Raw genomic sequence first — 14879 nt, 5'->3', positions numbered from 1 at the left:
ACATAGAGACTATTACAAAAAGCTCATCGAGAGAAAACAGGGGAATATTGAAACATGAAACGGAGTGGAGTCAAAAAGGAGGTGAATGAGCATTGATCTCGCAATGGCTCTAGCGACGCCTCTTGAGATGATGCTCCTTGCCCTTCTTGGATTTCTTCTTGCTCTTATCCGCCGGCAAAACCAGGGGTTCATCCCTCATGTTCCACTCCATGAAGCGCAAGAGATAGTCATCAATGTGACCAGGTTCCGATTCTCCATCGGGTTGGTCACCAGACACGTGTGGAACCGGCGTAGCCCCATCTTCCACGGCCAAGGGCGTTCCCGCCTGAGCCGGAGTTCCATGCGAGACGCTGTGCTCCTCGAAATCGCCATCGTCGGCGTGCTCCTGTTCTTTCTGGGCGTTCTTCGCTGCATCCAGATCCTCCTTGTCTTCGGCGGCTTCGAAGACCCGGGTTCCACCGACGCGGTTGCCGAGGACTCGGTCCATGGCGGCACTTGCTTCGTCTTGCCCGTCGCGCTCGTCGGGTTCGGCTATCTCTTGCGCGTTCAGCTTGGTGAAGTAGTCGGTGGTGAACTCGCCTTCTTGGATGATGACATCGTCCAGCATGCGCTTCTGGTTGGCTTTGCGGAGAATATTGGATTCAATGGTATACTCGGATACGAAGCGGTAGATATGGACATCGCGTGTTTGACCGATACGGTGGCACCGATCCTGACATTGCTTGTCCATAGCCGGGTTCCAGTCTAGATCGTAGAAGATGACTGTGTCGGCGCCCGTGAGATTAATACCGAGACCACCGGATCGACTGGATAGGATGAAAGCGAGGATGCGGGGATCGCTATTGAATCGTTCCGTGAGCATTTGTCGGGACTCCACTTTCGTAGTTCCGTCGAGGCGGAGATAGCGATGGCCATGGATATTGAGGAACTGTTCGAGGATGTCGAGCATCTTGGTCATTTGAGTAAAGATCAAGGCTCGATGGCCGCCGGCTTTGAGGTCACGTAGGAGTTTGTCAAGGCGCTGGAGTTTTCCGCAGTCGTATTGAAGCAATCTCTTATCCGGGAATGCAATAGAGAGGCGCATCCGTGCCTCATGGAAAGGATCGTATGGCGGGTTTGGGCGATTATTCGTCAAAAGCCGGGTCTCGACAGGGGTCAAGGCGGCTTCGTTCATGCCTGCGGCGACGGCAGCGGGGGTGACGCAGGCGAATCTCTGGACATAGCCATGCATCTCAAGCGCCCGTTCCTCAACGGTCAAAATCATCGACGCGAGGACGGAGGATCGGCTTGACAACCAGTCGGCCATTGAACGCTTGCGTAGCGGTGCATTAGATAGCGCGTGTTCCTTGGTCCCAGCCCGGAGGAATTCGATAAGGCTACTACCGTATACAGGCCGACGGCCGTGCCGCTTGGACTCGAAGTAGAGACATCGCTCTAATTCTGCCATTCTTCTCTTGCGACAGGCGTTCTCCAATGACTCTAAGATGGTCTGCATGTTGGATCCATCAAAGCCCATCTCCCAGTTGGTTCGGTTATACTGGCGTTCTCGAAGAGTCTTGAACGGGCCAATAGCCATCAGCCTGATACTGTCGTCGGCCAGCCGCCGTGAGATATCTTCCCGTGATACGGGCGCGAGGTTGAGGAAATCCAAATCGATCTTGGTGAGTGGGTGTTCAAAGAGGAGTCGGCGTCGAACGAGGGATTCCTTGATATTGAAGTCCATAGCCACGGATCGCGGCATTGCAAAGGAGGTGGAGATGGGTCGAGTTTCAAAGAGATCGGGGTGATTGCACACTTTGCGGAGTTGCATTAGACAGTGGATGATGGAGAGGAAATTCCCGGACGCGAGGGTCTCTTTGGTCTGGGCCATCGACATGAAGCCGTCGTAGAGGTATCGCTGACGTTTTGATAGCCTACAGTAGACCACATGCTCGTACTTGCCAGGCATTTGCTTCTCGACATCGGCCTTCAGTCGACGAAGAAGGTACGGGCGGAGAACAGTGTGAAGTTTGGTGATCACGCCCTTGGCCTCTTCGTCCATAGTCTCCCTGCCGTGCTCCAGAATCTGTTCAACAGGGCGCCGGAACCATTCAGAGAAATCCTTTAAATCAGCGAACCCATCAACACCACCATTAGTACCATCCGAAGGCATCAGGAAGAACAAAAGAGACCACAGTTCCGTGAGGTTATTCTGGAGGGGTGTACCCGTTAGGAGAAGCCTAGCACGGGACTTGAACGTAAGAAGGGCTTGCCACCTCTGTGAGCGGAAGTTCTTGATGTTGTGTGCTTCGTCAAGAATCATGTAGTGCCAGTCCTTTCGCTTGAGAGACATTTGGTCCTGCAAAACGAGTTGGTACGATGTAATCAACACGTTCCAGGCGTTGTCATCTGTCCAGCCTCGGCGTTTCTGTTTGCGTTCTTCTTGGTTGCCGTAGTAAGTCATAATTTTGAATCCCGGGCACCATTTCTTGAACTCCATTTCCCAGTTGAGCATGACACTGGTGGGCACGACTACCAAATGCGGCCCCCAGACACCATGGTCCACTGCAAGGTGGGCAAGAAGGGCAATGGTTTGAATCGTTTTGCCCAGACCCATCTCATCTGCCAGGATACCATTGATGCGGTTTTTGTAGAGACCCGCAAGCCAATCCAATCCGTAGTGTTGGTATTCACGTAGTGTACCACGCAAGATCTGTGGAATGGGTGTCTGTAGGCCTGGAGCAGGCGAGTGGCTTATTTGCAATGCCTTTTCGATTGCAGGCTCAAGCGATGAGACGGACTCAGGCTCGGATGGCTTGGTTGCAAAGGTTCCCGGTGATGGCTCACTGGACATATCCCCGCTTGGTCGGATGTCATCAACGTGATCTACTTCCATAGGTTGGGGACGATCGATGTCATCCGCGATGTCAGCAGGAGTTGCCTCCTCGGTCTCTGGCTTGGAAGAGTCCGACTCGTGGAGTGGGTCAATGCCATGTGCGATACCATCAGTGGCTGCATCCTCGGTTTCGGCTTCGGCTTCGGCGAGTTCCTCTTCCACTGGGGTATTCACGGCAGGTGTTTCGCCTCCAGTGGCAGGAGAGGCTTCAGAAGCATTAGCAATATGTAAGGGTGTGCCTTCTGTTGAAGTGCCCTCGCTGGTCGTTGGTCTAATTGGGACCAGGGAGACTTCATCTTGGTCTTCGAAATCAATGTCATCTTCACCCTCCGATGCGGATTTGATATCAATGTCTTGTTCGCGGCCCTCAGCTGAAGCTTCATGGCCATCTTTTGGTACAGGGGTTTCATTTTTCGAGAAGAAACCCAGCAAGCCAGATCTGGTTTCATCGTCTTCATCCGACTCCTCCTCACTCAAGTCTTCTTCTTCTTCCTCTTCGTCACTATCACCCATATCATCATCCATGTCTGTGGAGGCATCACTATCATCCATCAACACTGAATCGACCTCGTCTAGTTGATTGTCGTCGGGGGTAGCATGTGAATCGAGGTCACCTAAAACAGCATCAGGCTCCAAGGACTCGTTGGGGTTGGTCATTGCCGTGCTGCCTGAGGCTATGGACATCCGGTCGGTATAGTCCTCAGTCGGTAAGTTGGCGTACTTTAGCCGGAGCTCTTCTGCGGTCAATGTGGCGTCGTCGTCCACATTAGCCTCGTCGTCGGTTCCGGATTCAGAATCTGACATGTTACTCTCGTCTTCTTCGTCGGGGCCAGACGAAAAGCCTGATACGTTATCCTCGTCGTCACTCGTCACTGGAGCATCGCTGGGCAATTCGCCCAAAATCTCCGATCGACGTTTCTCGAAGAGCATAGTCGACTTCTTGATGGCGCGATCAAGAGCCTGCTGATCTTCCATCTTCCGCTCTTCTTCCCAACGTGCTAGGCGGACCCTATCAATATCGGCACGGGTCAGGTCGAACATCTTCTGGAGATCCTTTGACAGCTGCTTGCGTTTTCCACGCATCTCCTCCTGCTGCTCACGTAGAATATCTTCGGGATTCTTGTGGCGTTTCCGATAAGCGTCAGCACACCACTGCGCAAACAGTTTGGCTGTTTGCCGGTGGCGTTTGTGTTCTTTGTCAAGGAGCTTCTGGAAATAGAGCGCGTGGGAAACCAAGTGATCCTGGTGGGAGTATTGTGGGGGAGGTTCCTCCTGCTGTTCCGTGATATATGCCGAGCAGACTTGCGCACTCAAGGGCCCACCAGGCTCAGCGGCAGTCATAACTTCATGACGTTTGCGTGCCTCTACTGCAGCCTCCTCCTCTGACAAGATATTTGAGCTATCATTTTGATATACCCATTCTCTGAAAGACGTGTGTTTCTTCTGCGGTATGTGGCCGGGGTGTCGAATAGGAAGGACAGGCTTGTTCAATTTAATGCGCAATTTTGGAATTTTCAATGATCCTTGTTCGAGCTCCTTGCCATCCATATTCACATCATCTGAAGCTGCATTGACCTCCTGTGATAAATTCGAAAGGGATTGGCGATCACGAAGAGAGCGAGAACTAGTACCGTTCGCATTGGCACCAGACGGGCGAGGAAGGGTAGCGGAGCTGCGGGATTTGGCGCGCGAATGGCTTGGTTTCGGTGCTGGAGATTGTGAGATGCGTAGCGGCTTGTTGGCCGCGACGCGCGACGGCGCTCTAGGCGATCCATTGGCAGTGGCCTTTCCTCCCAGTTTCCCATTGACGTCGGCGCGTGACTGCGTTACCGATAGCGGCGAGGATGTAGCCGGCTTGCTTCCATCACGAGAGGACTTGCCAACATTCTTATTCTGAGCCCCCCGCGTATGCCTCTTGTCCGACCCAGGTTGAAGCTCGATTGGGACGGCGTTTGTCCGCGAAGACCTGCGCTTGCCTTCGGAGAGGAACGATGTAGGTCCCTCAAAGCCAGCCTTTTTCCAAGGCGGGGATGGTGGTCTGGGAGTGGTCCGTTGTGACGAGGAGGAATCTGTGAGTCTTCGTTTCTTCGATGGGGGTTCTTCGGGTTGATGAACAGCTTCGACGTCTTTCGGCTCGGGAGGAATCGACTCGCGAGGGGCAGAATCCGACGAGTTTTCGATTATAGACCCGTTGAGCGGTGTCAAATCGGATACAGGCGTTACGCGTTCATCTTGGGGTGATGGGCCGTTGGGGGTGCCGTTTTGCATGACTTGTAGCCGCAGACGACAGGGGCCGTTGGCGGCAGGTGACCCCAGTTATCCCAACAATGACGCAGTCGAAGTAGAAGATTTTGGCATCAGCAAATAGGGACTATCGAGTAGAGATACTACACGAAGTTTAACATGCTTATCGGCGCTGTAGCGTGGACGGGGACGGAAAAACAACGGAGATGATGAGAATACGTGGAGAGTGGTTTTTTTCCTTCGGGCGAGCAATTACCTGGTCGCGCCGGCGCGTGGATGCCTGAAGTCTTGTGACTGGCTGCCTCAGGCCACAACATTCCGCAAACCTCCATCCGTTCATCATCGATATTCAACCCCCTCTACCCAATTGGCTCTCTTGCCTTCCTTTGACAACTCATTTGTTGCTTGTCTTTCAGCATAACCGTGAGTCTCTTTATTTAGCTCCATCTTATCTTCAACGACTCTCCAGCCTTTCTGACCTTCAATTCCTCTCCTAGATGCTGTCTCAACGGATCCTAGCCCGGCGCCTGCCCCAGGTTGCCGCCCGAGCAATTGCTCCTCGCGCATCCTTCTCCCAGATCCCAGCTCTCCGTGCTGCTGAGGTTGACGATCCCCTACAGGTATGGCACCCATATGGCACATATACGATCTCTCTACTTGGTATCCGAGAACCTAACCTCCGACACAGAACAACAACTACCCCAACCCTCCCGCATTGAAGCGGGCACACAGAGACCCCCACGGTGGCTGGTGGGATGCGCAAGAAAAGCGCAACTTTGGCGAGCCTGTGCACGAGGACAACGAAATCCTTGGTGTCTTCAGTCCCGAGCAATATACCCACGTCACGGCCGGCAAGGGCTTCTTCCACCTCGGATGCTTCGTCGCTGCTTTCCTCGGCCTGGTTGGCGTTGTCAGCCTGAACTACCCTGACAAGCCGAGTGTCCCCAAGGCCTACGTCGATGGTCTGGAGAAGGAGCTGGGAGGTCCCAATGCTTTGCCGGTATGTATTGGCCATGATATTCACAAGGACCTCTTGCAAGGGCAACAGAGCTAACCATTTGCTTTAGGCTCACAAGTCCGGCGACAAGTGGTGATTGACATCTGGTTTCTCTTTTTGTTTGTGTAAATACCAGTACGATTTTCTATCCTCGCGTCTTTGGGGACTGGTGGTCGATTCACCAGTCCCATGTTTCATCAAACCCCGAAAAAGCCCGATCGCATGCTCGGAATGAATTTGGATTAAAACTACTTTTTGTGCGTGTCGTATGTGCCGATATCTTACATTGATCCATTTGAAAGTTATCATGGATGCTATAGTTAAGATAACACTACGATATCCTTTTGGGTTGTCTTTTAAATATTTCGGGGGGATATCCTTCTAGATGTCTTGTTAGATTTCTTGGAATCATCCTTCTGAGTATCTTTTTAGAGGTAATCTTTGACTTTGAGGTCAATATTGATCTTCTGAAATAACCACGAAACCCTTGCAGCTTTATCAGTTTAGCCTCATCCAGGGAGAACAAGGATCAGGTCTCCTTGGACCAGCAATACGCAATAAGCACTTGTATAGAGAAGGAAAAGAACAGAAATGATAATAAACCCCGTAGTATAGTCAGGGTAAACATAGCATTGTTTTTGGGCGGGACGCCTCTACGTCAGTTGGTTCGGGAGCTTTTTGTTTCACTTCCCACCCCCCTCCCTCTCCCCCCTTCAAATAAATAAACCCACCACTCCAGCTTTGTGCCTTTCACTTCGGTTTGAAAGGAAGAAAAAAATTCTTTTGAAAAATCCGCTTCTCGGTGCTGGGTGCTGGGTACTTCTCAACTATCTCCATGGTCCCACGCTATCTATTACCTCCTAACGCTGCACGAATTTAATTGACAACTCCATGTCGACAGCATCTACCCAATCCCGAGGAGTCAACCGACGGATTAACAGCCTCCAAAATGAGGGTCGTCATTCGCGCAACTCCTCTGTATCGCGACGCCGCCCCCTAAGCGCCAACGTGGCATACAGCCATGCCATTCGGGTCGCCTACCTTGCCTATCTCCTCAATCCTCGCTCTCGTCGCATCCAAAATGCCCCCGTCGCGCCGGCGCGGCCAAAACGATCAGCCACTATGCATGATTTAATGAGCGATTTCTCCTTGGTCAGGGACTCCAAAAGCACCAGGATTCCGCATGGCTTCGTGTCCGAATTGGAGAAGCGGTTGACTGGCGTCTTGATGGGAAAGGAGAAAAGGAAGGAATATCAGGATCACCTGGTGGTGCGGACATTCGCTGTCTTTCTCAACGTTCTGAAAGAGGACTCGTTCCGCAAACGCATGGAGAAGGACCGCCGAGCTGAAGATCTGCTCCTGATTTTCTACTCCAACGCAGTCAAAGAGATGGGCAAGGGCAAAGAACAAGACGATGATAGCTGGAAGTTCATGGTCGATCGACATGTTGCGCTTTTTGTCCGACTTCTTGCCCTCACCTTGAAAGATCACGAGTGGTCCAAGGACCGCCCAGAATTGGCCAATCGATTAACGGTGCTGGAGAACAAGCTTCTCCTACAAGATCAGGACCTCATGCAAACTAATGGGCCTGCATCTACGACAGAGAGTGTTGGCACATTGAGTTATAACGTGAAAGATATGCCCCTGGTGCAACATGTGGCCAAGATCTTTGGGATGACCACATCCGAAGCACAATCCGAGATCGATAAACACAAGTCCACCTGGACCGAAAAGGCCGCTCTGCAGGACCTGAAGACCTATCAAGCCCATCTGAACCTCCAGACACATAAAACCTTGTCAAGAGAGGATTTTGAGTCGGACGAGGGTTATGATGCCTGGAAAAAGAGCGAAGGCCCTGATCTCTCACAGATGATGCTCGCAATCATGCAATCCCACCCCGACCTAGCCAAGAGTACCCCGGGGTCTCTTCCTCAATTTAATTCGAGTTCCCACGACAACTCCGACTTATCAAGGACATCGTCTGGTCGGACTGACAGAACATCTTCTATCATTGATCAGCCTGTTGATTTGAGTGGGCTTTCTCTAGAACAGTCAGATGAATCCGATACATACACATTCATACCATCTGACCCTAGGTCTTTGTACAAATACATCTTGACCCAGACCTTGACCCATGATCTGCGGGATCGGGAGTTTGAAGCTACTCAGGCCACCTCTGATGTGCCTTCAATGAAACTGTTGTCAAAGCAGTCAACGGAGATGCTTAATGAGATATGTCTCCGCTGGCGGATTCCAGCCTGCTCCCGGGTTGTGCTGTTCCTCGAGGTGGCTCAGACTAAATTTGTTGACAATGAGATTGACCTCGACACCCTTGACTCGGCGTTTACTTTTGTGAAAGAAGTGCCTACCGGGGAGAACCGCAAGCGCAGTAGCTTTGTGCCTTCCACAGTCTTTGATCGGCGACGATGGACCATACATGATCTTCAAACGATGCAAACGCTGCTATCCAAACTTCATGAGGCTTTGCTCCGAGAGCTATATGAGGCTATGATGGACTGCTTTGAGGCAAAGCCACGCCCACTCGGTCCAGTTATGTACATTCTTGACACCCACGTCCAGATGGATCCCAGCTATGTTGAGGATCCTGAAGACATCAATCGATTCAGCACGTATGTGCAAGAAGGACTTGCCGAAAAAGCAACAGCAAAATATCAAAGCCTTCTTAGTCAACTAATCCCCATGGAGCAAGAGGCTTGGGATCCCGATCATGTCATTCAGCTTGGAGACGCAATCTCAAAACTTGCGCTAAAGATCCAGAAACGCTACCGCAATAACCCGGAGATCATGGGGTGGGTTTTTTTTTCTTTCTCGTCTGTCTAGTTGATCAGTCCCTAACTTACAAGTAGTGTGAACCCCTATACCACCTTGTGTCATAACGTACTCCCTATGTTCGCCGAGGATGTACATGAAATGATCATTAGAATTCTCGAGCAGGCAAAAGCGCGCGGTGAGGAGATCGCTATTGACGAGGGCTTCGACTTATACAAGCAGCTCGCTACGATCAGGCGGTTATTCCATAACACCCATGAGGAGTAAGCTCCTAGACTCCCATACTATTTCTATGAAATTACTAACTTATCTTAGTGCTCCATTCCCATTCCATGTGGAGAGTCTCCTTCAAGACTTCGTCTGGAGATGGCTTCGTCTGACTGATCAAAAGATCATGGATTGGGTCAACCAAGCCACAAGACAAGATCCATTCGCCGTTCGTGCAGATGGAACAACAGACCTTGCGCCTGAAAACGATCGTCACAGTGTGTCGGTCATTGACATTTTCCGGTCTTTCAACCAAGTTGTTGAAAGTATGGTGCAACTAGAGTGGGACGATGATCTTCAATATGCGAAGTTCATGACGCATCTCTCTAATTCAATTGGAAAAGGCGTGGCAACGTACTGTGAATCCTTAGAGAAGATGTTCACGCGGGAGATGGATCGTCTCACACCCGAGCAGGAGGCAGCATTGAACCAAACCACCCAAGAAAAGCTGATGCAGTTCGCCAAAGACACCTGGACAAACAAGGATAAAATCGAGCCCTTCCAATTCTCGTCGGAGGTACGTTATTGTCCCTTTCGACTAGGGAAATATCTCGGCTAACATTTTCCACAGTCCCTGGTAAAACTGAACAATATTGAGTATGCACTTGCTCAGCTCGACAAACTCGAAAGTGACATCAACGTCGACGGGTGTGCCGAAGTCATTGCAAGAAATACTCCGCCTCAGCTCAAGAAGGTCCGCAAGTCTACCACCTATGTCTTCACAATCAAGGTGGTGGAGGCAGAGGACTTGAAAGCATGCGACATTGGTGGTGGCAGCGATCCATATGTCGTCTTGACGGACGAATATCAGAAGCGAATTGCCAAAACTCGCATCATCTACAATAATCTTAATCCCCGATGGGAGGATGCCGTGGATCTCACTACGCAAGGCCCTCTGAATATGATCGCCACCATCTGGGACTGGGATGCAGTGGGCGATCACGACTATGTTGGTCGCACGTCAATCAAGCTGGATCCCGTTCACTTCAGTGATTTCTTGCCAAGAGAGTATTGGCTCGACCTGGATACCCAGGGTCGGCTTCTGCTTCGAGTCAGTATGGAAGGCGAGCGAGACGACATCCAGTTCTACTTCGGCAAGGCTTTCCGTACACTCAAACGAACTGAAAGGGATATGACTCGAAAGATCACAGAAAAGCTTTCGGCATATATCAGTCACTGCCTTTCCCGGCGAACACTCAAGTCTTTGCTCTCTCGCGGACTCAGTATATCTAGTGTCTCGAGCTTCTTAAATCGCAACCGAGCGCAACCAGCTCCTGCCGGACCCACCCCGGCAGATGTCGAAAACGCACTGACTCCTCTGTTCAATTACTTCAATGACAACTTCGCCATCATGAACAAAACCCTCACACCCGAAGCCATGAAGATGGTGATGGCTCGCCTGTGGAAGGAAGTGCTCGCTACTATCGAGAGTCTACTTGTACCACCTCTGTCGGATAAGCCATCCCACCAGAAGCCATTAACCATCCAAGAAGTCGACATCGTATCACGCTGGCTCGTGCTACTGCTGAACTTCTTCCATGCGGTTGACGACGAAACCGGCGAGGCAAACGGCGTCCCAATCGATATCCTGAAATCACCCAAATATCACGAAATTCAATCTCTGAATTTCTTCTACTTCGAACCATCGGAGCATCTCATTCGCACCTCAGAGCGGATGGCCTCGGCGACTGTCAACCGCCAACAAGCAGCCCGCAACCGCAACTCGGCTCCTGTCCACCTCGGTGCCACAGGTGCCGGCTACGGCGGCTTGGGTCTTCCTGCTGCCCGTCGCGCCAAGAGTATCATGCTTTCCCGCAATTTAGGCACGATGAGAAAGGCCAAGGAGGAGAAACGGCGGGAGGCGCAGGCTGATCCGAACGACGACATGATCCTGCGTATTCTTCGCATGCGCCCTGAAGCTGCCGGCTATCTTCGCGATCGTAGTCGTCAAAAGGAAAGACTTGCGGCCGCTGCTGCTGCCGATGCTATCGTGAAACAGAGTCTGATGGCCGGTGCTGGAAGCCGCATGAGCGGTATCATCCCCCGCGGCAGGTGAACATCCACCTTTCTAGCAAGCTCTCCTACCTTTCAGCTTTTATTTCCTCTATTTTCCTTATCCATCAAGCCAGTAATGTTGTGTTCTTTTATTTTTTCTTTCTTCCCTCTTCTCCATTTCCTTCGTATCTTGCATTCTGTCTCATTAAGCATGGACCCTTGACTCTTATGATTCCCAATTTGGCATCTGCTTGTACTCGCGCATGTATGTTCCTCGAGAGAAACGGGATCGGAAATGGAAATAATCAAGATGAAGATTTTCCCGAGGATTTCTACAACATAATTCGATCGAATTCATTCTTATTCTTATTCTAAAGTGTCTTTTATATCGTTTTTCATGACTCGAATAGAAGTAAGTCCTAGATTAAATCGATTCCGGAATCTACTCCAGAGCAATGCACTCAATCTCAACGGGCACACCCTTGGGCAGCTGGTGAACAGCAACACAGCTACGAGCAGGCTTGTGAACGAAGAACTTCTCGTAAGTAGCGTTCATCTCAGCGAAGTTGGCCATATCAGTCAGGAAGACCTAAGAAAAAGAACTCAAGATCAGCAAAGCGGTCCTTCTTCTCATAGCTTGTGTATACTTCTTCCTGACGAAGCCAAGTCCAGAAACATCACAATAACAAAAGTCCAAGGGAGAAAACACATACATTGACCTTGACGATCTTGTCCACGCTGGAGCCAGCAGCGGTCAGGATAGCCTTGATGTTATCGCAGCAAACCTGTGTCTTGGCGCCGATGTTGCCCTCAACCAAGTTGGCGGAGGAGTCAGCGGGGATCTGGCCGGAGACGAAGATCTGGCCGTTGGCGCGGATGGCCTGGGACTGTGGTTTGATTGTTAGATGGTTATCTTGTAATTGTATAATGTGTAGGTATGTGGAATTGGTGTGTTGGAGTGGATTGTTTCGGTATGGAGGGGTAGCTCCCAAGGTAGATGGAGCTGGAATTGCAGATGGAGGGGGGACGACGACGTACGTAAGGGCCGGCAGCTATAGGAGATGTGGGTTAGCTATTGCTCTTTGTTTGTTTTGATTCTTTTTCTGGAACTGGGTCTGCTTTCGATGTCTAATAGACAGGAGAGGAAGCATAGCTGGCGGGACTTGACTTGACTTACGAGGGCAGGCATCCTTAGCGGAGATGATGGACATGTTGGCAGACATTATAGAAGGGAATTGAGGTCTGAGTGGGATTGAAGGACGGAGGATTTGAGATAGAGATAGAAGACGAGGAGTAATTCGTAGCATCGGGAAGAGAAGAGGTTAATTATAGGAAAGGTGATGATAACGAAGGTGCCCCGCTCTGCAAGTTTCCCTCGGAGAGCGTCAATGCTCCCCGATGAAGTCATGCTTTTACTTTACGTTATGGATTTGGTCGTTATTGTTGTTATTGTAGCTGTTATATATATTATATTGGACTTTGTATTAAATCGAGATTCAATTGGGCTAATGCAATAGCAATGCTTGCTTTAAAAAAAATTAAGTCGTTTCGTCGTGATGCGTTAAAAGCCTGCGCCTTCCATGAACATACTATACATGTCAAGATTCTTCAGGGTCATGATTTGCCCAGGTTGCCGAACTGCCGCAATAGGTTGGCAGTCTCCTCGGCAGAGTACCCAAAGAAGACGGGGCCATTGAAGGTGAGGTGGGAGGGAGTTGAGAATGTTGAGGGCATGTCGGGTTTCGTAGTCGAGCCCTCGCTCACATGAGCAGTCGGAGCAACCTGGGGAACAGGCACTTGATCTGCGACAGCATCCTTGGGCCAGGTCTTCGGCCACTCACCAGTCCAGGGGGTCTCGGTTTCAGGCTTTGGAACTTCGGCCTTTGGTTTATTGTGGCCGAATGGACAACCGGGTTTCTTTGGTGTAGCAATGGCATTGTCCTCGGGCCTTTCATCACTCCGAGATGTCTCCATTTCGGGCTTTGCGGCTTCGGGCTTTGATTTGCCGTGACCGAATGGACAGCCGCCGGTGGGCTTAGCACTAAGGACGTCGACATCGGTGGGTTTATCAGGGTTGTCGGCTTGAGGTTCGGGAGATGTGGGGATAGACGCCGAACCAGAGAACGGGGCTGAGGCAGGAGGAAGATGTGTGACAGGCACTGAAATGCCCCAAGGCCTGCTTGGGGATTCACCCACGCGGACTTCACGGAGGGGACGGTCAAAGTGACTCTGGCGGTTATCATCCTCATTCTTATCCTCTTCGTTCTTCTCCTCGTCCTCCTCGTTCTGGGCACTGAGTGTACTGGGATCCACATTCTCAGCCCATTTCTCAACACGTTCACTCGACGCAGAATGCGAGGAGTGGCCTTCCCCGTTGGTTTGACGGTCCGGCAAGAAGGCTTGGTGCTTGACACCTAAGCCAGCGATCATGCTGGTCAAACCACCATATTTGGCATCCAGTTGTCTCATGTCCTGGGGGTTTCGCTGATAACGCTTGACGCAAATTGCGTGACTGCGGGGGATCTCATGTTTGTGTCGTTCAACGTATTCGGCGATTTCTTCTGGGGAGTGTTGATCGAGGAATCGGATCGGGCATCGGGAGACGGGGCATCCTCCTTTTGATGACGGGGCCGATGGGGTGTGGCTAGAGCGTCGGTCTTCGAGTTCAGCCTTGATTGGGTCCAAATGCTCGTGGCCGCAGGTGGCTTCGATCTGGACCTTCGGCGCAAAATTTTTCCCACTGGGGGCCTCACTAGCATTTGCACTCTGCATCTTATTCGGTTTGGAGAAGGGGCAATGTAGATTTCCCTGGGTGCCATTCGTTGTGAAGTCCTTCTCCAGCGTGATTGCTGGAGCCGGTGCTTGCGCGAGGATGCACGAGTTGGAGGATATTTGGGAGAGACTATCTTGAGAACGGAGCAGAGATTTGCATCCTTTGACTCCATTCTTGATAGCCAAGAAAGTATTTTCGTCTACATTTTGATGTGCAACGAGGGTCTTGATTACATCCATGGAATTCAACGGTTGTTCCTCAACGCGAGGCTTGCTGTGTACGAGGCCCTGACGGTATTCTTCTTGCTGGGCGAGCAGCTTGTTTTGAACGTCAAATGCACGATGTCTATCTTGAGGAGGCAGAATTTCTATCACATCTGTGTACTGCAAGATACAAAGTTAGCAATGTTCATCTTGTCAAATGTCATAACAGCCAGGCAGTCATGGTCTCAATCAGATAATACATGTTAATCCGTCATTGCCACAAAGTGACTCCTGATCTAGAGCTTTTCCTCGTCATGCGAGACCAGTATGCGGAAGCAGGGGGAAGGGGGAGAAAGGAGTGTGTATTTACCTGTTTGAAGACATTATCCATGTGCTGAAACAGCTCATTTTGTCTGTGAGTCAGCCGGTACACGGTTAGTAGGAGTGCATCGAAAGCTTTGCCCACGGCCTCGAGCTGGTCATGGTGCAGATCCGGCTGCATCTCGGCAATCATAGCAGGTGACATTGAATGTATTACAGGGTATCAGAAAAAATTCATCTGAGATGGAAGTGGCCTGTTGAGGCTCTCAAACTTCAAAAGCATGAGAGATGGAAAAAAGGAAAACAGGCGGATTTATAGCGATTGGGTCGACACCGGAAAAACTTGAAGCGAGGTGGTCTGTGCTGATCATGTGAGGGGGCTATCCCGTTTTAGGCTTGGGGCCGAGGCCGAGT

General features: G+C 50.9%; 5 protein-coding genes across 5 annotated transcripts; 2 read left to right on the top strand and 3 right to left on the bottom strand.

The window, feature by feature from the left end:
* Window positions 1–109: 109 nt before the first annotated feature.
* Window positions 110–5143, bottom strand: swr1 (putative SNF2 family helicase/ATPase (Swr1); the record flags this gene model as incomplete). The annotated part of the gene is made up of 1 exon (XM_056875040.1): window positions 110–5143. One exon carries the CDS (start codon window positions 5141–5143, stop codon window positions 110–112), a length of 5034 nt encoding a protein of 1677 aa, XP_056727228.1.
* A 473-nt stretch (window positions 5144–5616) lies between these two features.
* N7487_007309 (uncharacterized protein) lies at window positions 5617–6213 on the top strand (the record flags this gene model as incomplete). The annotated part of the gene is made up of 3 exons (XM_056875039.1): window positions 5617–5739; window positions 5808–6119; window positions 6187–6213. The coding sequence occupies 3 exons, from the start codon at window positions 5617–5619 to the stop codon at window positions 6211–6213; spliced, it is 462 nt and encodes a 153-aa protein (XP_056727227.1).
* Window positions 6214–7007: 794 nt separating this feature from the next.
* N7487_007308 (C2 domain protein) lies at window positions 7008–11229 on the top strand (the record flags this gene model as incomplete). Its single annotated transcript, XM_056875038.1, has 4 exons — window positions 7008–8926; window positions 8984–9169; window positions 9222–9690; window positions 9745–11229. 4 exons carry the CDS (start codon window positions 7008–7010, stop codon window positions 11227–11229), a joined length of 4059 nt encoding a protein of 1352 aa, XP_056727226.1.
* A 381-nt stretch (window positions 11230–11610) lies between these two features.
* On the bottom strand, window positions 11611–12391 carry N7487_007307 (uncharacterized protein; the record flags this gene model as incomplete). The annotated part of the gene is made up of 4 exons (XM_056875037.1): window positions 11611–11757; window positions 11882–12055; window positions 12207–12220; window positions 12346–12391. 4 exons carry the CDS (start codon window positions 12389–12391, stop codon window positions 11611–11613), a joined length of 381 nt encoding a protein of 126 aa, XP_056727225.1.
* A 391-nt stretch (window positions 12392–12782) lies between these two features.
* N7487_007306 (uncharacterized protein) lies at window positions 12783–14740 on the bottom strand (the record flags this gene model as incomplete). The annotated part of the gene is made up of 2 exons (XM_056875036.1): window positions 14515–14740; window positions 12783–14324 (listed from the first exon to the last, which is right to left on the bottom strand). Exons 1-2 carry the CDS (start codon window positions 14668–14670, stop codon window positions 12783–12785), a joined length of 1698 nt encoding a protein of 565 aa, XP_056727224.1. The 5' UTR covers window positions 14671–14740.
* Between the last annotated feature and the right edge of the window lie 139 nt (window positions 14741–14879).

Source organism: Penicillium crustosum (genome assembly GCF_028827405.1).
Source record: "Penicillium crustosum strain IBT 35664 chromosome Unknown utg000003l_segment0_segment0, whole genome shotgun sequence".
NCBI classification, from domain to species: Eukaryota; Fungi; Ascomycota; class Eurotiomycetes; order Eurotiales; family Aspergillaceae; genus Penicillium; species Penicillium crustosum.
Note: the sequence above shows the minus strand (reverse complement) of the source record. Positions and strands in the feature narration are given on the sequence as shown.